Source organism: Orcinus orca, chromosome 19 (assembly GCF_937001465.1).
Source record: "Orcinus orca chromosome 19, mOrcOrc1.1, whole genome shotgun sequence".
In the NCBI taxonomy this organism is placed as follows: domain Eukaryota; kingdom Metazoa; phylum Chordata; class Mammalia; order Artiodactyla; family Delphinidae; genus Orcinus; species Orcinus orca.
The window spans coordinates 38,489,083-38,512,897 of record NC_064577.1 but is presented as its reverse complement, the minus strand read 5'-3'; the positions used below and the strand labels follow the sequence as shown (position 1 = coordinate 38,512,897).

The following is a 23,815-nucleotide window of genomic DNA, read 5'->3' as shown; positions in this document are numbered from 1 at the left end:
TTAGGATCAGCGTTTTATTTTTAAATTTTTATTTATTTATTTTCTTTACTTTTTGGCTGCGTCAGGTCTTAGTTGCAGGATGCGGGATCCTTTTGTGGCAGCGTGCAGGATCTTCGTTGTAGGGCTCGGGCTTCTCTCTAGTTGTGGCACGGGTTCCAGAACGCGTGGGCTCTGTAGTTTGTGACGCGCGGGCTCTCTCGTTGAGGCGTGCGAACTCAGTAGTTGTGACGCGCGGGCTTAGTTGCCCTGTGGCATGTGGGATCCTAGTTCCCCGAACAGGGATTGAACCCACATCCTCTGCATTGGAAGGCAGATTATTTATTTATTTATATTATTATTTTTTTTTAAATTTATTTTTGTCTGCGCTGTGTCTTCATTGCTGCACGCAGGCTTTCTCTAGTTGCGGTGAGCTGGAGCTACTCTTTGTTGTGATGCGTGGGCTTCTCATTGCGGTGGCTTTTCTTGTTGTGGAGCACGGGCTCTACGCAAGTGAGCTTCAGTAGTTGCGGCACGTGGGCTCAATAGTTGTGGCTCGCGGGCTCTAGAGCACAGGCTCAGTAGTTGTGGCACACAGCCTTAGCTGCTCCGTGGCAGGTGGGATCTTCCTGGACCAGGGCTCGAACTCATGTCTCCTGCATTGGCAGGTGGATTCTTAACTACTGCGCCACCAGGGAAGTCTGGAAGGCAGATTCTTTACCACTGGACCATCAGGGAAGTCCCAGGATCAGCCTTTTAAAGAAGCATCCCAGAGATGTTTGAGTGCAGAGCTCCACAGACCATATTTTGAGAGATGATATTTCCCTATGGACACCTTTCCTCTGGCAGCCCTTTTGAATGGCAGCTATGTTCTCTCCGATGCTGCACTGCCTGCAGTCTACCCAGCTTTCATCCCAGTGAGAACATTCCAGAGAGCAACTAAGGATCAACTCCAGGTGTTTCTCCAGTCACCTCTTGGGCTGACTACATGTCACCAGCAACCAGTACCTCACCTGCTGCCCAACTACAGTGACAGCTTCCAGATTTGTGACTCAGCTAGCTCTCCACCATGTTATTCTATGTAGACACCACCTGCCTTTTACAAAGCCTTGGACACCCATAAGCCTATAAAAATAAAAGAAAAGAAGGAGTAGGGCTCCAGGACTTCTCCAAGTACAGGTGGTGCCTCCTCACCATACCTGCATATGGACGCATGTTGGTTAGTGTTGGCTTGCAGGGAGAGCCAGTCTTCGGGACTGTCCCCTGTGCACTGACGGGTATCCTCTTTCTCCCTTTCAGAACTGCTGAGCCCAAATCTTCTTTCAATCATCAACTGTGTGAAAAAGATTGTGTCCGGAACAGGGGGGATGAAGAACTGGTGAGGAGGCCATGGTGGGACGAAGTTAGTGGGCGGAGCCTTAAGAAAGACATAGTGACAGAGAAAGGGACAGTAGGCCAGGACCTGACCTTTTCTACAGCCTAGAAAAATGTGGGATGTGGCAGGGCTTGGAACTCCGACTTAGAAGACCTGGGATCTGGCTCTTCCTCTGACACCGTATTAAACAAAACTCTTTTGGTTGCAGGAACAGAGCAACTTGAGCTAGCTGGGGGAGATTTATTCTGAGAGGACAAGGTGTCTTGCTGAGCCCACACGAGGGGTGCAGCTGGGCCTCAGGAAGAGGGTGGAAGCAGGGCTGGAAACTTTCCTTTGCAGGTTTCTGCTTCTCTTTGTGCATTGGCTTCACTACTCCCTCTGCAGACCAGCTTTCTCTGCTCTACAGTCCACCAGACAGACTATGTCCGCCCTGAATCTATGGGCTAATGTCCTAAGCGACCATAGAGACTAGCTAGGCTCAGTCCCAGTCCAAGTGCCTGGCAGGGAGGATCTGATGGGTTCAGCTTGGACCCTGTGTCCCAGCTCCATTCATTCAGCTACAGGCATGGAAGAAATTCAGCAACATAAACATGGCTGCCACGGGCCCTCTCTACATAATTGGCAGCAACATTTTCTATAAAAAGTGTTGCTGGGCTTCCCTGGTGGCTCATTGGTTAAGAATCCGCCTGCTAATGCAGGGGACACGGGTTCGAACCCTGGTCCGGGAAGATCCCACATGCCGTGGAGCAACAAAGCCCATGTGCCACAACTACTGAGCGCACACGCCTGGAGCCCGTGCTCCGCAACAAGCGAAGCCACCGCAATAAGAAGCCCGCGCACCGCAACAAAGAGTAGTCCCCGCTCACCGCAACTAGAGAAAGCTCGTGTGCAGCAACGAAGACCCAACGCAACCAAAAATAAATAAAATTGATTCTTAATAAAAAAAAAGAACCAATCTTCTTTCTCTCCACAGGGTAAAATAGAGGTTGCACTGTGCAGGCCGGCCACTGTCCTACTGGATGACAGGATGCCACCTGGCATGAGACAGGGAACAGGCCTGTGGTGGAGTCATTCCAGAACTCCTCTCCTCACTTGGGAATTCTTCATTTCTTCTTCCTCTTGCCTCCACCTCATGTTATTTTCTTCCTTTCCCATTTACAAATAAAACTGACCAGAGCCCCAGGAGTAAATGGTTTTCTAGGACTTACTCCTTGTTCCTATCCAGGCCCAGGCCCCTGGTTCCTGACTGTCATTTGCAAACCAAGAAGACCACGATGAAGAATTTTTCTATATTTTTGGAATTATTAAAGCATTCCTTGTGCAAAGAATGTGTTAATTTAGTCATGATTAATTCCAAGTGTATTTGAGTACCTAATAGAGTATGAGTGTGCTAGGTACTAGAAAAAGGATGATAAATCTGTAAATATTGTTCATGAGGTGTTCATAATCTATCTGGAGAAGATTATGGATCTTCTCCATACACAGATAATGGATACAATGAATAAATGGATACATACAATGAATGCAATGGATAGTGATATGGATAATAAATCTATAGTTATTGGTTTGAAACAGTATCAAGATCTAAGTAATTGCTCCAAAGTCAACAATTCTTGAAGTAAAAGAGCTCAGAAGTAGGTAATGGGTGGGGCTAAGGGTCTGATATATTGAGGTGGAGAAAGTCATGGTGGGGATGGAGAAATGTGCTGGGTGATTTGGGAGTACTTTAGGAAAATGGGCTGGAAACCAGCTTTTTAAGAATTTCGTACTAGACTGTTGATGGCTTTAATGTTATACCTTGATTTGCATATTTAAGACTCGTGCAAACACTCAAGTCGAAGGATTGCATCTTTGGTGGTCATTTCTCACACAGAGTCGGGAAATCTAAGTTTTTAAAGTTCAGTGGATAGTTAGCGCTAACTACTTAGTACTCTAGTCTCCTCTGGGAGTTTGAAGATGAAGCCAGCTGCTGTAAAGATGTCCGCACCATTCGATCCTGTAAACTCACACTTTGGACTCTACGCTAAAAATACACTTGAATAGAAACGCTAAACTTCAAAACTTCTGGGTGCGCGGGTTGCGGAAGGGGAACTAGAGGCAGAGGCAAGCCCGGAGTGGGAGGGGCGAGGGAGAAGTTCGAGCACCGCCCCCGTCCCACTCCCACCGAGCTGGCTCCGCCCCTCAGGCTCCCATTTTAAAAAAAGCGCGGGCGCGCGTGCGCAGGCGCAGTCCGCTTGCGCCGCGAGCCGCGCACGCGCGGTAACGGTAGAATGGTGGAGTTGGTACTTTTTGCGGTTCCCGTCGCGGGTGACAAAACCTTGCTGGTGTGGGAGCTGAGCTCTGGACCCACGGCCGAGGCCTTGCAAGTGAGCCGAGCCGGGGCGGAGGGAGGGGTGGAGGAAGCCGCCCCGCGGCCCAGTAACTGGGCGCCTCGGGGTACTGCTTCAGCACCTCATCTGCCTGTGGTCTCCGCTGAGAGGAATCTTAGTTCTAGAGCCGACCTGAGCAGTCAGCTCGCTCCCAGAGATTTTTGAGAGATAGTTCCCAACAGACGGCATTGCCTCCTAATGCTTCTCGAAGCTTAGGATTTCAGAGGGAAACTTGTTCATAAAATGAGAAGTGTTTGGAGTTGCCGGCTCACCACAGTTGCCTGTGGCGAAGGGCTGGGGGAATATAAGGGAATGGGCGGTTTGTTTTCCTGGGCGTGAAATTTCCTGCACTTACTTAGCATGGGACCACCCTACAGCATTCTGTGTTCAGTCTTCTCCCAGTTTGGCCTTCTGTATTCGGTCCGAGTCTTCCCAAACGCAGCAGTGGCCGGTCCTGGCATCATCAAGTTTTATTAAGCAAGGGATGCCCACAGAGCCCAAAAGGCATGCGACCAGAAGCAGCTTTTCCAGACATCTCCAGTGAAGGTGGGTCCAAATGTGGAATTCCTCGCTCTACTGGGATGAAGTGCTGAATTTAAAACTAATAGGCCATCGGGAATTCCCTGGCGGTCCAGTGTTAGGACTCTGCACTTTCACTGCTGAGGGCCCGGGTTCAATCGCTGGTCGGCGAGCTAAGATCCCAGCGCGGGGGGGGGGGGGGGGGGGGCGGGGGCGGGGGGGGAATGGCCAGCGTTTGTACAGCACTGTGGTGTACAGAATGCTCTCAGATTCACTGCTCCACTGATCCCCCAGTTCCCCAGATCTTTCTTTCTTTTTTTTAGATGAAGAAACTCGAACTCAGGATGGTTAAGTGACTTACTTAAGGTTCATGACAGTAAAGGTGGAAACTAGAGGCCAAACCCAAACTTAACTGATGTTAAACCACATGTCATTTTATGCTGCCCCTTAATTTAAGAAATCTTCACAAGCGTCTTCCTTATATATACTTTCATGTGAATTTCAAATGTGTGAGGTTGACAAACTTTTTCATGAATTAATTAATTAATTAATTTATTTATTTATTTTTGGCTGCGTTGGGTCTTGTTGCTGTGCTCTGGCTTTCTCTAGTTGCGGCGAGCGGGATTCCTCTTCCCCGTGGTGTGTGGGCTTCTTATCGCGATGGTTTCTGTTGTTGCGGAGCACGGGTTCTAGGCACGCAGGCTTTAGTAGTTGTGGCTTACGGGCTTAGTTGCTCTGCGGCATGTGGGATCTTCCCGCACGAGGGATCGAACCCGTGTCCCCTGCATTGGCAGGCGGACTCTTAACCACTGTGCCACCAGGGAAGTCCGGAGCTTGAGGAACTTTTGTCAGATGTAACATAAAGGAGGCTTCATCACCACTCTCAAACTGCCTATTCAGAACTCCCTTCACATTCCAGAAAATGGTTAAAATATTCTCTCATGCATTGTAGAAACCTTATTCCATATTAACATGCCATCCATTCTTACTTGCCCAGAATTAACATTTCATTATGTGCCTCCATTCAGCCACCATTCCTTTTTCAAGGACCTTTTCAATTCCTCTGAATAAGTGAGTGAGGCTTAGATTTCCAGACCTTTCCCTTTATAATTGTGTGTCTTCTCTGATTGGCTTCTCGCTCTGGCTACTTCCTACTGACCTTGCTGCCTATTCTCACCCATATTTCTTTACTCACTGAGTTCACCTTTATTGAATCTGAGAACTCTCCTCAGATGTGACTCCAGGTACACTACCTCCCACTTCTGTACCCTGTTTAACACCCTCTTCAATCCTGGCTCTACTCCCTGGGATTGAAATGATTTTGTGCCAGGCATTCTTTTGTTTGTAGACCCTGCGACCATTTCACATAACCACTCAGATATTACAGATGGTCCTGGAAAGATTATGAAACAGTTACTTGGTGTCAGTTGTGAGTAATGAGTTCTTTTCTTATATTGGACATTAAGACCATTCCATAAGCTTAGGTTCTGAGATTTTCACAGCATAAAGCTCGGCACTGATAGAATGTTCTACAAGTCACTATACAGTTGAGAGGAAAGGGCATTCGTATTAGATTTCCTTATTTAATGCAGAGCCTTAGTTTACTGCTCACACGCCCGAAATTGTTACCCACTTTAATTATGCGTTCTTTTAAAATTTTATTTATTTATTTATTTGGTTGCACCGGGTCTTAGTTGCAGCAGGCAGGCTCCTTAGTTGTGGCTCGCAGGCTCCTTAACTGTGGTGTGTGAACTCTTAGTTGCAGCATGCATGTGAGAGACATAGTTCACTGACCAGGGATCGAACCAAGGCCCCCTGCATTGGGAGCATGGAGTCTTAACCACTACACTAGCAGGGAAGTTCCAATTATGTGTTCTTTTATTCATTGGCAGGTATACATACTTCTTATCTTTTTTCCCCTGTATTTTTTATAAATACAGAAAAGATAATAACATCTTAAAATGAAGGAAAGGCCTAATGTATCTGAGTTTTTCTCAGTAGCACAAAGGGATATGTTTGCCAGCAAGAACTGTGGCAAGGTTATCCCAGATGTCAACTGTCTCTACTACCCAGGGGCTCAGAGCCCTTCTGAAGCTTCCTAATTGTCCAGGACAGCTCCATTATGACTCACCGTACAGGGCCTAGCCTCCCATGCGACACTCAACATTTAAAAATTAGTCTTCATTTCTCCTTCCCAGCAGGCAGCTTCAGTTGGAGAAAATAATTTCATTTCCTTATGTACTCATTCATTCACTTAGTCAACAGACCATCACTCCCCTATTATATGCCAAGACCTATGCTTGTTTGTGGTAACAAGGAAAGAATAATATATGGTTCCTTCAAGCACTTAAGGAGCTCGTAAACTAGTGACGGGGAAGATGCACAAACAAATCAAAGAATTAACAATGCTTTGACTTTCTTTGTATTACTTGAATTTTTATGACTGTATTTATATACTACACGCTGTTCAAAATGGAAATAGACATTTAAGAAAGAACTACTGATGTAAAAACTCCACAGTAATATGTAAGTTATTGAGAGAGTTAAGACTGGAAATATTTGCACTCTCAAAGAAGCTTGTTAATGCAGATGAACCTCTAATTCTTTTGGTTGCTTTATTTACATTTATAGACGTATATGTCTTCCCTCTTCTAACAGGGGTTAGTAACTTGGGGAGGGGGTGCTACAGATTAAGGTCCTAATTCAGTGGCAGGTCCATCTTATCTCCTCTTCAGCTCGTATTCTCAAGCAGGAGCTACAGGATGAGACGACTAAAACAGTTCACTTCCTTTGCTTACCCCCAGCCCCATAATAGGCTTCTGCTGGGCTTCCTTGGTTGCTTTCATCATCACTTTCACCACCAGAGGTCAGGGAACCTTCCGGTTAATCAGGGGCCCTGGAAATGATGCAGAAAAGTACTGACCTAAAAATAATAAATAACATTTATTTAGGGCTCACTGTGAACTCATTGCTTAAAATGTGCTACTTAATCTTCACAGCCCCTCTATGAAATTGGTATTGATAAATCTCAGGTATATCCAAAATAAGCCTCTATGTAGGGTTGTGATATTTTTAGGTCTTTTATGTCTTTAGGTTCGTCTCGGCACCAGACATAAGGCGGTTCAACATAATACGCCTGCCCTAAACAGCTCCAGATGCCAAGAATTGGCAAATTACTACTTTGGTTTCAATGGGTGGTCAAAAAGGATCATCAAGGTAAACTCTGTAGACTTTCTTTGACTAACCAGACTCCTTCCAACATTGAACTCCTAGACTTTAGAGAGAAGAATAGAACAGGGCTATGGGGAGGAGATGTGAGAGGCTTCCACATGGAAGTATCTGAGCATTGGCCTGCCACCTAGAATTAGTGATAATCTCAATGACTTGGATGGTGGTGTCCATAATTTTCTCCAGTATTTGTATGGTATATAATAAAAAATAGTTGACCATATCTAATCATTCATTTGCAAGTCTCACTTGATTTTGAAGCTATAGCATACCTAAACTATTACCTGGGGTTGCTGGAGTTTAGTTTTTATTTCTAACAACAGAATATTTTGAAGTCTAGCCTTTAATTCAAAATCCTAACAGCTTCAGGATCTTTCTAACCTTGAAGAAAGGGAAAAGGAAGATATTGGGACACCACTTCAGAAGCAAAGCCTCAAGTTCTTCTGTGCTTTAGAGGTGGTGTTGCCCTCCCACGAGTGCAGGAGTCCTGGAGTTGGCATGGCTGAGGAACCTTTGGATAACTTGGAGGAAGGTCTGTTTTCCAGTATGTGTGTGTATGGGGAGGTGAGGGAGTGGGATTTCTCTTTTTTCCTTTCTTTCTGAAACTCAACTTTTCAGATACATCATCACCTTTTCTAAGCAACTAAAGCCCTGGGCAGAATTTTTCTGCCTGACAATATAGGTTTTTATCTTAGGCAATACCTGACAGCACCTTAACTTTAGAATCTTAGAACTGACTGCCTGCCAAGAAGCTTAGGAGGAGGGAAAATTAGTTAGTTTTTGTGTTTTTTTTGGTTAATAATTTGTTATGTGCTAAAATAGTCCTTCAAATACAGATGTCTTCTGGCCTCCAGTTATCCCAACAAAATCATTGTCTAAAGATTGAAATAAACTCTTGCGTAAATGTTCAGTCCTTTGCCTCCTATAGAAGGGCCTGCGCGGAAAACGTAAATATAGATCCCTAGAAAGGGGATTCCGATTGGTGCTGAGTTTTTTCCTAGAGTCCATGGCACTTGGGCTTAGGGTTTTAAGTCAGAGACAGGGCTGTTAGTGAATGGAGTGGAGGAGGCTCCACCCTCCACCTGAGTGGGTGATGGTTGAGGAGAGGCCAGATCATCTGCACTACCACCAAATCTATCTCACTGTATGAATCCAGCCCTTCACGCACAGGAGAGCAGCGTCTGTAGCAGTGTAGCCTCAGCTTGTCCACTTGAAATCTGTGCGTCATATGCGATTTGTGCCACGTTCTTGGTTTGCATTTCCCATCGAGTATTTTAGGAACTTCCAGAATAGATCTGAGCAGTAAAAATGTGCCAAGCCAGGGTATACCTACAGCAGAGTCATTCAACCGCACCCCAGTGTTGTGCCTGCCCTTGATCACTAAGGTAATGATCTAAGAATCACAGATGCATTTTTAGTTTTAAACACATTACCTAGAAATCAGTTATTCAGCATTTTAAATTCATCTGTTTTGGTTGGATTTAGGGTCATTATCATTCCTTATGAAAAGGAAGGTAACCCAGAAGCTTACTATTCAGAAGGCTATGACAGATGCATTCCAGAAACTGCTGATTGTGGTTTTAGGTAAGACCTTTTTGACTGTTCTTGAAGTACTTCTGTTTCAGTGAGCAAATAAACTTAATTGAAAAGTTAGTTGGATGAAAATAATGGTTATCTAAAACATTACCTATTCTTTCATTCACCAGATGCTTTCACAGCAGCAGTCTTAAATTTGTTCTTTGTGGCATTTATGAGAAAAACGACAGGAAATATTTTTGTCCCCAGTGTTTAGATGTAGAATGACTTGCCTCAGTTCATACAGAAAGTGTTTGGTCCAGTTCTTCCTCAATTGCTTGCTTATCGTACAGAATAGTGTAGTGAGTATAAGCCTTGGACACCTGTGTTTGAGTCCTAACTTTGTCTCTTAGATTTATTTGTTGTTGTTGTTGCAATTTTAGGTTTTTCTAGCCAGAGACATTTGAAGGTATTTAATATCTCTAAGGTGCAATTTCTTTATCTGCAAATAGGGTTAGTAATTCAGCTTACCACCTAATGGGGGATATTGTAAGAGTAAATGAGATGATGAATGTAAAAAGCTTAGAACTATGCCTGAAACATAGTAAGCAGACAAAATATATGGACTATTATGATTATCGTTGTTTTCTTGTTGAAAAGTTTATTAGATTATGTTTTTGGAATCAGTTTAATTTCAGTTTTCATTTCTGATATATTGGGTGAATATGATTCTTATATAATAATCGGCTACGTTTTTGTGAGCCTTGAAAGTAGTCATGGTATTGAATAGCGTTGATTGTGTTCCCTATCGAGTTATACAACGGTGAGAATGTCGCAGGCTATGCCCGAAGGAAACTTTATGATTAGTAGATTCCCGGAACAGAATTGCTCCCCTGCTTCACAGCGCTGCAGGCTTAGAGACTGAGAAATCCTAGCTAAGTTTCAGAGACCTTATTTGCTTGTAAGAGTTGACCTGGATTGGTCTTGGCCTTTCCGCCTGGGCAGTCCTTCCAGTGAAGTTTGACTTCCCTGGTCATCAGGCTGAATCTCCACCAGCTGTCAACTCTGGGTAACAACCTTTAAGAACCAAACTAAATGTCTGGGTTGTTTGTCCTTAATATGCCAAGGTACTCCTTATATGTACTCAAAACTCCTTAGACCAAAAAGCCTGGTGGCTCTAGCTTGCCTTGAGGAAAGCTGTATTGTCCAAAGGGTACATGGGGCAGTTTCCGCCAGTAGAGTGTTCAAATGCTCTCTGTCTCTGTCTCCAAAGCTTTGTTCATTGTATCTGGTAGAATTTTGGTCCCAAGGAGTAGGCACTTGCCTTGCTTCTAACATGAAGTATCTATTATAGTCCAGTGGTATCTACCCCAGGTTTGAACTCACTTTGACGCCCACCTAATGCCTTCCTATTTCATTGTATTGTGATTAAACATTTTTGTTTCCACAGCTTTTAATTCCTATGTCATTATTCCTTAGTTCTTATTTGTAAGATCATAAAGGTTTTTGAACCAAAGTTGATACTTGTTATATATTTTTTCACAAGTAATTATGATAAAAACGGAAGTGTCAGATGAGGGAACTTCTAGGAAAATGCTCTTATTTTCTGCTTTTGGAAGTCAAAAGAATGTCTAATTATTGGGTGCTACCATTGTATTCAGGAAGTTTTAGAACAAGAAACCTTGTGAATTGATCCTTGTTAGCTTTATTTCAGAAAGTGGTAAAGTAGCTGTGGCATATAGACCCTGTGAAGAGGCCACAGATGCTAGAACCGAAGAGGAACTACAGGATTTCATTCAAGTATGTGGAGATAAAAACTCAAGGGGTACACAGCCAGTGTTGCCGTAATTCAAAGCACCCAGCAGGATTTGGAAGACTTTGGCATGTCTACTCAGCTCTGTCATCCTCAGGAAAAGGTGAAACTCTGAAACTGCTTTTGAGGCAGGGAATTTCTAGGACTTTTCCAAGTCCCGAGCCTTGTCTCTGGCCCCTTATTTGAAGTTTGGAGAGCAGGATTGAGGGCCATCAGTGTATGTCTATAGTTGTGGACACAGGAGAAGACACAGGCCTTTTAGAACTCCCCTCAAATAGAATTGCAGGGATATGGGAACAAAGTAACTATGGCCTTAAGTGTGATTATGCTACAGTGTTTAAAAACTATTCATGCCTTTCAAGTAAGGTATATTACCCAGCTCTCAGCATCTCATATATATCTTGTGTTAAATATTTTGCCGAAGAACCTTTCTGTAAACCAATTATATGGATGCCTCGAATTAGGGATTAAGTTGTCAACGTAATTTCTAAAAGAAAACATTAATGTACTGCGTATAGGATTTTCATTAAAAAGGAGCAAAAAATGTGTTTCATGTCATTGAGAGCTGAATTTGGGGCTAGATTTCTGATGATTTAACTCACCCCAATGTTGCAAAGTTTGTTCTGAAGGGAAGAAAGTAGAGAAAGAAAAGGTGGTTATGTTCTGAAAAATGTAAAAATATTGAAAGTTTTTCCTGTACAATATAATTATTTTAATTCGATTTAAATCAGTCAAGGAAACTTCAGACGTATCCATGTTTGGGCTTTAAGAAGTCTAGCTTCCTGTGAAATGTGAGAGGAAAGGATTCCGTATTGATACTAAAGATTTCGGAAACCTGATTATAACAACAGATCCATTCCTAAATGAGGCCGATCTTGGAATCAGTTCCATTTAGAAACCATTATGGCTAGGCACTGGAAATAAGATTAGGCACTGGAAATAAGATGAAGCTCCTTCTCTCTTGGAGTTTAGGTGTTAAAGGTGTACCAGACAATTAAAAAGGACTAAAATCAAATAGATTATGAAAAGGACTGTGAAGAAAGTAAATAGGGTGCTAGTTACAGTAGTTCAAGAAAGTTACTTAACATACTGACTTTAACATTCGAAGTGTCTTCTCCATGTGTGCACACAGGGTAGACGTCTGAAAAGTGACACTATAGTTTTTTCTAGATTAATGGCTCTGTTGAGACAAGGTGGGATGTGGGAAGTTTCCCCATGCTAATGTAAAGGGCCATTCACTTGGTTTTAGACTCTCTTTCCCAGAATGAATTGCTCACCTGCCCCAAACCCCTCCTACAGAAGTTCTGGAGTCATCACTGATTCAGTGGTAACCCCTAATAACAGAGTGGTGAATGAATAATGAGACGTGAATACTGAGAGTTTGGACGAAATGGCAACATTGTAGAATAATTGTAAGGAGTGTTCGCCTCCCGACACCCGAACTGGTGCTCATTTTGAAAATCAGCTACTTTTGTTCTCAGCCGTGTGGCCAAAGGGAGGAAGAATGTGTCTCAGACTTCAGCTCTGATGAGGAAGAGTTCAGATTGCCAGAACTGGCTTAGCACTTTTGAATTTCCCAGAATGCCACGTCCTGTGGTTTCCTCGGGAAGCTCTGCATCCTTTCCAATCCCCCTCGGCCCCTGGGCTGCTGGAGTTTGGGGCCACTCGGGTCTGCAGCCCAAATCCCGCCTCAGTGTTTGGGGCCAGGGAGGGCAGGGAGGGGTTGGGAAGAGGGCCCGGCAGGAGGTAAGTGTCGCCTTTGCAAGGGGAAGGATGGCTTGCGCCCTGGGGACTCTGGGAAAAGGCCCACTCTGGTGGCGCGGATTGGATCTCCGCACGAGCCTAATAAAGGTGGCGTAACTGCAGGTGTCGTAAATAACGGGTGGGCCGTTAGGCGGGGGAGGGACGCGCGGTTGTTAACGGTGAGCCCTCGCGTCGCGGCGCTGGCATAACTGTTCGGTTCGGCTCTGAAGGAGGTTGTGGCTCCGGCTCCTCCCTGGCCTGGGCCGCTGCGTCTTGAGCCGCCGCATGTCATGTCGTGGCTGCGCCTCTGTGTCACGGCTGCGCCCCACGGCTCCTCCTCACATGGCAACGACTGTGGCTTCTAATCTAGGCAGTTCAGCCTCCGGAGTGGGCCCTGGGCCCCGTCCAGGTGACCCCCAACCCCCCGCGGCTGACAGAGGCTTGGGCAGAATGATGGTGGTATAACAGGTGGAAATACAGCAGTTGGGAAGCAGAGTCAGTTTGAGGGAGATGAGTTCAGTCTTAGGCATCTTTTATTGGTGAGCATAAAGCAACCAGAAGGCTCTGTTTGAGTGGAAATGTCCCTCAGGCAGATGGGCAGACAGGTATCCGTTTTGACTTATTTCTGACTCCCGTGAAAAATGTGCATATAAACTGAATAGTTCCATTGTTGCTGAGGGAAGAGGACAAAGCTAAAGCGAAAGATTCAGTCATCCACTGAGTTAGTGGTTCAAACCGAACCTCAGGCATTTAACAGCTTCTTTTAAACATGTCTAATTCATGGATACATTCTCACTGTTTAAAAAAAGAAATGTGACAGAAGTATATAGGATAAAAAGTGAAAATTGCACCCCACCTTCCCTACCACCAATAAGGTAACTCCTGTTACTGTTTTGATGTGTGTCCTTCCTTCCGATCTCTTTCCTTTGCATTTTGTTCCGCTAATGAGGTAATAACTTTACTCCTTGTTCAGTGACTTGTGCTTTTCCCTAGGCAATATGTTTAAGAGATATTTTCGTATTAGTCCCTCTAATGTCTAATTGCCTTGCCTGTATCCTTCTAACACCTGGAGAGGTTCTGAGGGCACTGAACCAAAGCTTTGGTGTTGCCTGCCATAGGATTTCTTAATATTTATTTGCTGATATTGATAAATGTTTGCCATTTTTCTCATTGATTTGTAGGAGTCATTTTAGACACATAAGTGATTTTGGAAAAAAAGTAATTGGCATTATGTATCCAAGAATTTGGACAGATAGGAAGTCAGGTTCTGAGGGGATGCCTCATTGTTTGTGCCAGTGGCCTCACAGTATGTTTTTATTAATTGTGCACACTGGGAAGCTGGGAAGCTGTGGGAATTAAAAAGCTGGTCTTTTCTGCATTTGAATATTCCCTACATGGTGGCCATGATTCTTTTCCTTATTCTCTACATTCTTTTCCTACCTATTCGAGCATATGAACTGTGTTTCTTCACAGAAATTTCCAAGGAAACTCTATTTCTTACCTTGATGAAAGTATATGGAAGGCATACCGCTGGGCTGAGAAGCTGTGAGTATACTGTCCCCAAATACGAATACAAAAAGCTAACTGCATTGTAAGATCCTTCTTGGTCCAGAATTTTGAGGTCAATACCTGTGAGCAAAGGTACTTCCCCTTCCATATCCCAAAGCAACCTAATGATTGAAATTCTATGTTTATTTAAAAAATTAAATTTGGCAGGACCTCTTGAAAATCAGTAAGAGACAACTTAAACTTATTTTCCATTATACAAGTAATACATGATTATATTCTCAATATATAACAATGAAATAACAGGGATAGTGAAAACCCTTCTTGTGCCCTAGTCCCACAGCCACTACTTTGAGTTTAGTATTAATCCTTCCAGACTCTTTGCATACGTTTGAGTACATACATATTTACAGATAGCAAAATAGGTTTGTGTGTTTTCCTTATCTTTTTTTACATAAGTAACATCCTGCAACTTGATTCCTTCATTTCCTGATATGTCTTATATTTCTTTCCTTCCCAGTACATAGAGGGTTACCCCATTCCTTTAAACTCCTGCATAGTATTCCGTAGTATGAATGTATCACAGTCCACTAATGCCCCTATTGAAGTATGTTTAGATTATGACCAGTTTTCTTGTTACTTGCATTGCTGCAATGAATATCCTTGTACGTGCATTTTTGTGAGCCTGGTCATTTATTTCTATAGAATAGTTATCTAGAAATGGGATTGTTGGGGTGAAGACTATTTAGATATAAAATTTTAATTGCCCTCAAAAAAGTTGTGCCAGCTTATACTCCAGTCATCATGCTGTGATGACATTCATTTCCCCACACCCTTCCACCACTGATATTCTCCCTTTTTTTTTTTTTGCTAATCTGATGGGTGAATAAAAGGGGTCCCATCTGAATTTGAATTTTTCTTATTACTTGTAAACTTAAATATCTTTATATGTTTACTGAACATTTATATTTTATCTCTGAATTGTCTGTCCTTTGCCCATTTTTCTGTTACTATATTTTTTATTGATTTGTAGAAAAAGTCAGTTTAGATATATAAGTGATTTTGGAAAAAAACATTCACAGTAAGTTTTCATGACAGTCTATGGTCATATCCTTAGTTCAACTTGAATAGACAAGTCATAAATGACTTCTGGATTAATAATAAAAGACATAACAGTCAATCTAAAAATAGGTATTATGACCACCTTAAAGAGATGCCCCCTTAGTCTGATATCTTATTGGTATGGAAAAAAATGCTAGAACCAGGTAATTTTTTTAATTTACATATTTCCTAAATACTATATGTAGTTTATATTTTCTGTGATAGTATCTAACTTGGAGATTTTATTTCCCAATCTTGTAAGAAAAATGAAAGTCATTTGGCACAAGAAATAGATAACTTAATTTCCTCTGGGAGTGGAGGGGGGTGGTAGACTGAGGAACAGAGGTAAGAGAAAAAGTTTGAATTGTGTGCTACATATTTTTGGAATTTTGAGATGTGAATATATATTACATATTTTTTAAAAATAAATTGAAATTAAAAAATTAATTTTTGAAAAGCATGTGTTTGGGGGGCGGTACACTATAACATGAGTCTGGTAAGGTTTGAAGATTTCTAAGTCAGCTTGAGGTTTATACCTTATAAGCAGAGGTTCCTAACTTGAGGTCAGTGGTTCCCCAAAGCAGAATTTCTTAACCTCCCTCCTGCTTCCCCGTGTATAACTCTTTGGCAAGCTGCAGAAGCTTATGTCCTTGGGATAATGTTTTAAAATGTATAGTAAGTCAAAATATATAGAAAAACAAAGGAAACCAACTATATTGAAATAGTTTTCAGAATATTTTTAAAATTAGTGAAATAGTAATAAATATGCTTCTCCTAACACATTAAATAAGAAGATATAGTGGTAGGTCTAATAAATATTATAACTCCAGGGTAGTGATGAGAATAAATGATATTTCGAGGCATCTGCAGCATATACGTGATATGGAGTGACCTGTGATTTCTATTGGGGACCAAATTAACTATACTGCTGATCTACTGTGGTTTGTTGCCTACATTCATAATGGAAGGAAGTGCTGGTTTTAGTTAGAGATTTGTGAAAACTGAGGTATAATTTTATTTCCCATCCAAGTTTGGCACTCTGGATTCAGTCCTCTCTATTCACAGACCTCTTCCCTAAAAGGAAGATCCACAAGTCGAAATTGCGTGCACACTTTTGCGTGTGTTCAAGAAGGTACAGATTTTTAGGGAAAAGAACCATTGCTTTTATGAAATTCTCAAAGGATTCTTGTCTCAAAAGATTGAGTCACAAATGTAGGGGAGAAAAAAGACATTTCTTTTCCTATACTTATCCTCCTGAGTGACAATAAATGGATAATTTATTTTAAATAAAAGTATCTGATAGTTGATAATTTGTCACTTTATGAATTCATTCAATAAATATTTTTCGAGTATGTACTATATGCCACGAACTGTTTTACATGCTAGGGTTTCAGGCCCAAGAATGAAACAGCCCAAGTATCCCAGTTCTCAGGGGGTTTACAAATAAATAGAAATAAGTATATAAATGTAATAAATAGATAGATATAATTTCAAGCATTGCTAAGTACTTTGGAGAGAAAGAAAGCAGGGGAAGGAGAGTAAATCAGTTCCAGAAAGGCCTATTGTTTGCATTATATATATAGTTAAATCAATCAAACCAACCAACCCTGAGCCCTCTCAATTTCCTAGAAGTTTCAGAGGTGGAGAGAAGGGTAATTGTCAGTATTACAGAATCAAGAATGAATGTGAAGTTCAGAAGATTGCCTTAGACCTGAACCCTGGTCTTTCTTAAATGTTACTTCATGCCTAGTTTTGATATTTTCATGGTGTGAGAAAGTTTTAGATCTGGCTTTAACTCTGATTCCCCATAGTTTTAAAATTTCTTCTGCAGTCAAAATGAATATTTGAAGTTCTACAGATTAATGTATTTTATTTCAGTTATTGCTTATTGGAAGCTCCTTTTTGGGTAGTTTTCTGGTGACTGACTCGTTCTCAGTCTAAACTTTACTTCTAGGCTGAATTTAGCGTTGTTATTTTTAAAATTTCTACTCTCCTGTCATCCAAACAACTTCACAGAAAGAAGCCCCATTAATTTGAAATACACACTGTTTGGTTACCCGCTGTTCGACCATGATATTCAAACTCTAAGCAGTCTGAGATGGGCATCAGCCAATCAGAGAAGACAGTGTCATAAAGAGTTGAGGATCGGCCCCATCTCTTTGCTGTACTTACTGAATCCTTGTCAACTTTCAAAGTTATAATAAGTATATATGAGTTCCACTTTTGTGTAGCTTTTTTTCATATACCATCATCTCCTGTGACGTTTGTATATCATTTATGATATATATATGTATATCATTTATGATATATACGATATATATAACAAAACATACAGTTTTGTTACGTGATATGGGGAGGTAGAGTTTTTTCCTACCTTTGATGGTATGAAAAGTGTTACCGTACATGTCGTTGGACATATTGATTTGGTTTTCCTCTTTTTGGATCATTTCCATGGAAATATGAAACCACTACTTAGAGGTGAGAAAACAATCAATCTTAGCACCATCTGTTGACCATTCCCCCTAACATGTATTCTGACAATCACTGCGATTCCTCCTAAAATGGTGAATTTCAAATTGAGGTCAGGGTCTTTGAATCATGCTCAGGGCTCCAAGAGTTCTTTGTGGGAATTGAAATCTTTTGTGTTTTTGTTTTAGTGATCTTTTAAAAATGTGTGTGACTATATTCTGTATAATATGAGCCACCTTAATAACTGAGTTGCAGAGTTTCCAGGTAGTAATATTTTAATTCTCATAAGCTATGAGTAAAGAATTAACTTATGAGCTGGAATTAAGCTATGAGATGGAATTAATATAAATATGTGACCAAGAGACACTGTGAGTGAAAAGCAGAACGTTTTAAATGCAGAATTCAGTGGAAATAGTTTCACAAGGCAACATAGCCTGTGCTCAGATCCCCAAGGCTCCTGAAGGATGTACCACTGTTAATATTACCTGCAAGGAAGGGGATTCTTCCAGGCAAGAGAAACCTACCTTTGACATCTTATAGAGTTTCTTCTATACTGGCTCTCTCTACCACTCCTTCACTCCACTCTTGGGATACAGGCTATGTGCCTTCCTGCTTATCAGATATAAGAAACTGGTGCAAAACACCACCCCCTCCTCCCCACAGCATGTTCCTAGTCTTTAGTGTGAGACCAGCGGAAGCAAAGGGCTTAACATTCCTCGGGCAGACCCAGGGGTCAGGCCTGACAGTGAATCGTTCCTGCTCCCTTCATTCTGCATTCTGGAGCAGTCATTGGCCGGATCTCTCAGTTTCCTGATTTATTCTTTAACTTTCATTTCTGCTGCTCATATACTGAGTTTTTTTTTTTTATTATTGCTAACACTTTTCATTCGTATATATACATTTTTTTTTTTTTCCGGTATGCGGGCCTCTCACTGTTGTGACCTCTCCCGTTGCGGAGCACAGGCTCCGAACGCGCAGGCACAGCGGCCATGGCTCATGGGCCCAGCCGCTCCGCGGCATGTGGGATCTTCCCAGACCGGGGCACGAACCCGTGTCCGCTGCATCGGCAGGCGGACTCTCAACCACTGCGCCACCAGGGAAGCCCATTCGTATATTCTTGAGTTGATTAATGGATGCACTATCTGCTTACATCTGTCTGAGGGTAATAATTGTGCTGTCCTACGGTCCTCTTGTGCTTTGTTAACTCTGATTCATTGGCTATAAGCTCTTTTGTTTGTTTTTGTTTTCTGTCCTTAATGGAGTTGGCTTTGTCACATTGTTTGGTCATTCCTGAGTGTAATTCATCTTTGTAGTTGAGATTCTACTGCGTTTGTTTCCCGGCTTTAGGGGAGAAGTGAAATGAGCTGTTGGGGCTTATTACTCCCAATGGGTTCCCCTGAGAATAAGGCCGAGGTGGAAGGTGCCTTCTAGTGGCTAGTCAGGGAGTGCATACCTTTCTTCCAGGGTTCTGGGACCTTGCCCCCTTGCTAACACCAATTGCTCTTGCCTAGAGGAAGACACTTTTGCTGCCTGGATCAAGGAGGGAAGATGTGGGGTTGATGTGTGCTGTAGGCTGCTCCTACCACACTATTCCAACGGATCACCCTGTAGGTAGCTCCGGGACGTTTCTGGTAGGGGAGCATTTGTGGAGCTGCTCCCACACATTGAGCTAAGGTTGTGAATTTTAAGTTATATCTTTTGTATCATTCTTAGGGATTTTGTTGGAAGTTGAAGGGGTGGAGACTTGACATGTTTCAATCTGCCAACTTGAAATAGCACAACTTCTTAGGAAACAATTTTGTATCCCTATTACATCCGAGAGAAACTCAGTCAAATATGTATCAGGATACAAATACAAGAATGTTCAAAGCAGTATTGCTCTTAATAAATAAAAACTAGAAAAATCTCAGTCTACACCAACAGTTGAATGAATAATGTCTGGTATAATCATACTTAGAAGTCATATACTTCATCAGACACATAATGCAAGCCACATAAGTAATCTTAAATTTTCTGGTAGCCACTTAAAAATAAAAGTAAAATGAAACAGATGAAATAAATGTTAATATCTTTTACTTAACCCTTATATCCAAAATACTATGATTTTAACATGTAATCATTATATGCATTATTAATAAGATATTCTATGTTTTTTTCATACTAAGTATTTTAAAATATCCAGAGTATTATCATATCTACATGTAATCAATATGAAAATTAATGAGAGAATCTACATTTTTTTCCCATACTAACTCTTTGAAATCACAATTTGGTTGCTAAATTTTATTACAAATACTTGATCGGTATTTAGATTTCATAAAATTTACACTCGAAAAAGTAGTATCACATATGCAAATTGTTGCTAACATAAACATTTTCCAATAATTACATTGAGTATCAGTTTTTTTAATTTTGAAATAATTGAAAGTAATTAAATTAAAAATTCAACTCCTTAGTCACATTAGCCACTTTCAAATACTCAGAAGCCTCATGTAGTTGGACATGCAACACTACATACTACAGGCAAAAATAAAATAATTTTACAAAATAATGTTGAATGAAAGAAGCAATGTGGAAAATAATACATATAATATGATTCCACTTATATAAAGTTCAAGAACAAGCAAGACGAAACTGTGTTGTTTATGGCTGATAGAGAAAAGGCAAAACTACATTTAAAAAGCAAGGAAATTATTCTTAAAGTCAGGATAGTGGTTCCCTCCAGGAAGTCAGAGAGAGGGTTGTGATTGGAAAAGGGCACACGGGGGGCTTCTGGGATGCTGGCAGGATTCTTTCTTGACATGAATCGTGTTACGTGGGGATCTGTTTTGTAATTCTTAAACAGTTGAACAGTTGTTCAATTGAATTATTAACAGTTAGGTATATTTTATGCACATTTTAGTTTTCCAAACAATTTTAATGGGGGAAAAAATCAGATGGCTTCATTTGCCCTGATACAGTTCTGGGTGGGGCTTCCCAATAAGGTTTGGGGCAAGAGAGGAGGGAAGGGCAGCTCTGCAACGTTGCTGCCACCCAGAGCTGGGTTCTAACAGAGACTTCGTGATCTAGACAGTAGGCATTAACTATATGATTCGGTGGGAAGAGTGGGTGGGGTGTGTGTGTGTGTGTGTGTGTGTGTGCGTGTGCGTGCGTGTGTGTGCGCACATACGTGATGGAGAGAGATGGACACAAAGGAGGACGTGAAAACAGAGCAGAAATCACCATCCCTAAATTCAATAAGAATTAGGTTGTTTAGGAGGCACCATTACCCAGCTTTCCTCCACATATAGGACTTAGTCCTATGTAGTATATAGTTGTAGTTATTTTGCATTTTGATCCAGAAATAACCTTTTCATTTTTCAGAAATCTCAGTGAAAATTATTTGACTGAATTACATAAGGACTCATTTGAAGGCTTGCTATCCCTCCAATATTTGTAAGTTAATCATATTTATTTATGAGTTCTTATCTATAAAGTAATTAAGGGGTTCAAGTTAGGTAATCTCTTCAATTTCTTCTAGCAATAAAATTCTACAGCTCTGTAAGTCTGTGTAGGGCCCCAGCCCATCACTAGCCCTAAATATCTCCTATTCATTTTTAATTTTTTAATTATATAGGCAAGGTATAGATAGAAAAATACCCTTTAGTTGTAGAGGAAAAGTGGTAATGAGGTCTGAGCAATTATAGACTCCCATATGAACATTGTTATATAAGTGTTCATATACTTTCCATCTGTATTTATATTTTGTTTATGACCTATGGATCAAATCTGACCCACAGTCCGTTTTTATACAGCCCATAAGTTAAAAGTGATTTTGAAAGGGCTGTAAATGAGAAAAAAAAGAAACGAAGAAAAATAAGTGACACACACTGTATGTGGCCTGCAAAGCCTAAAATATTGACTTATCTGGCCTTTACAGCAAAGGTTGAAAAAGTTGGTTGAGTGAAATGAGAGGAATTAATGTTAACCTCAAATTGTAACCTACAGGACAAAAAAGTATAGAACACTTACATTAATATGAATGCCATTAACTCATAACTTTGATAATTTAATCTAAATTAAATTCACATTTAAATATTAAATATTTAAGCAGATGAATTATGTAAACAGTATTGTCCAGGGACTTCCCTGGTGGTCTAGTGGTTAAGACTTTGCCTTCCAATGCAGGGTGTGTGGGTTCGATCCCTGGTCTGGGAGCTAAGATCCCACATGCCTCATGGATAAAAAACCAAAACATAAAAAAAAAGAAGCAGTATTGTAACAAATTCAATAAAGACTTTAAAAACGGTGCACATAAAAAAAAAAATCTTAAAAAAAATCAGTATTGTCAAGAACACATTAAGTTACCAAAAGAACAAACTGTTGTTAAGGATTTCAATGCAGGAATTGTGATACCAATATTAAGAATGTTTAAGATGATGCTTAAGTGGTATATTTAGAAATGTTTACACTAAATCAGCATATCAGAAATGCCCCTAACAAAAATCTCTACAGCCTTTTTTTTTCTGGTTCTTTTGTTTGTTTGTTTTGGTTTTTGGGCCATGCCACAGGACTTGTGGGATCTTAGTTCCCTGACCAGGGATTGAACCCAGGTCCCCAGCAGTCGAAGCGCCGAGTCCTAACCCCTGGACAGCCAGGGAATTCCCTCTCCAGCTTCTTTATCAAAGAGGAACTGCTTGCCTAGTATTTCTTTTTATTTAGGGATAAGGAGATAACAGTGTTTTTCGCTATAAAAGCTCAGTTTTTGTCCTTTGTCCATGGCGTCCAAAGCTGTGTATGTCATTAATCCTTATTAAGCCAATTAATGATCCTCTTTAGCAAATAGGTTCTTCTTGCAAACATAAAAGGCTCAAGGGAAGTGGGTATAAAGAGACTCACATGACCCTAAAAATAGTTGTTTTAATTATCAAACCTTCCAAGCCTTAAGGGGCCAACACCTTTATATTAGTCCCTTCCATGCCTTCTGGGCTCCAAACCTTACCAACACAGTTTGGAGAGAAACCAATAAGATAAGTGCTCAGTGGACTAGGCCCTTCATTACTTCTACTATGAAATACTTTATAATCTGATTATTTCATGTTAGCATAAGTATTCTGATTCTTAAAAAAAATGCCAATCAATAAAAAAGCGAAAAAAGAGTATGCTAACAAGCACTATGCCTGGTGTTGTAAACACGCCGACGGGTAAGACAGGTTTCCTTTTAGCAGCTCATGATCTCACAGGGAAAATAAACATATAACTCAAACCATACTGACAAAGTGCTGTGGAGGCACCATGAAGTAATAAAATCACATTTCTTTTAAAACAGTCATTTCCTCCTTCTATCCACTCCCCAGCTATTTGTTGATTTTATAAATATTTGACTTTGCTTTATGTCCACACGTAGGCTTTAAACATGATAGATGATGCACATAAGCAGTATCTAGTCCATACTTTGAAGGAGTTTATACTCAGAGGAAATGGGTTGCAAAAATAGCTCTATTTAAAGAAATAAATGAATATGGGCAATGAGAGCTATAAGTTGGTATTGGAGCACAAAAGAGGGAAAAAAGACTTCAAATTGGATCAGGGAAGATGTTACCAGAGCAATGCTGTTTAAATGGGACCTCGAAGGGCCATTGGGTATCAATGACAGACATCCTGGGAAGAATAAGCTTGCAAAAGGCAAGTGGGAGAAAGGCAAAACACAGGGAAAATACTCTGAGTACCTGTAGAGTACAAGTGGGAAGAGTAGGAGATGAGAGCCAGATCATCTAGGGCTTTGGAGGCCAAGCCAAGGATAACACGCCAAGCTACCATGTTACCACAGCAGGGCTTTAGGACAAGCTTTAGTCTGCAACGGAACCAACCACTGGGAGGGCTTGTGAAAACACAAGCTCCACCCCCATAGTTACTGATTCCAGAGGTCCCCAGTAGGGCTGAGTATTTGTATCTTCAATAAGTTCACAAGTGATGCTGGTATTTCAGAAGCACTTCCGGAGATTTAATCTGGTGACTGCGTGGAGCATGGCTTAGAAAGGCAGAGGGTAGAGATGGAAACACCAGTCAGAAGACACTTATACCAATCCAGGTGAAACGAGAGACTAACCTGGGATCAATGGAAATAAGTCAGCTATAGTCAAGAGTAGGTATTTTCGAATAAAAGTCAATATGATAGAAAGTGTAATACTGAATTAAAGTTACATATTAATGAGAGGAGTA

The 23,815-nt window shown here is 41.1% G+C and overlaps 1 protein-coding gene and 1 long non-coding RNA gene across 2 annotated transcripts in view; both read left to right on the top strand.

Moving 5' to 3' along the window:
• The first annotated feature begins 1,273 nt into the window (after nt 1-1,273).
• On the top strand, nt 1,274-2,676 carry LOC105748895 (uncharacterized). The gene is made up of 2 exons (XR_001120260.1): nt 1,274-1,354; nt 2,325-2,676. It is a non-coding gene; the product is annotated as an uncharacterized LOC105748895 (long non-coding RNA).
• Nucleotides 2,677-3,723: 1,047 nt separating this feature from the next.
• Nucleotides 3,724-23,815, top strand: part of LOC101287365 (leucine-rich repeat-containing protein 37B-like) — a 127,941-nt gene continuing 107,849 nt past the window's right edge. The window contains exons 1-5 of the mRNA XM_049701621.1: nt 3,724-4,266; nt 7,333-7,455; nt 8,953-9,051; nt 14,012-14,083; nt 20,978-21,049. Of these exons, the coding sequence (XP_049557578.1) occupies nt 7,430-7,455; nt 8,953-9,051; nt 14,012-14,083; nt 20,978-21,049 (269 nt within the window). The 5' untranslated portion in view covers nt 3,724-4,266; nt 7,333-7,429. The remainder of the gene's footprint in view (nt 4,267-7,332; nt 7,456-8,952; nt 9,052-14,011; nt 14,084-20,977; nt 21,050-23,815) is intronic.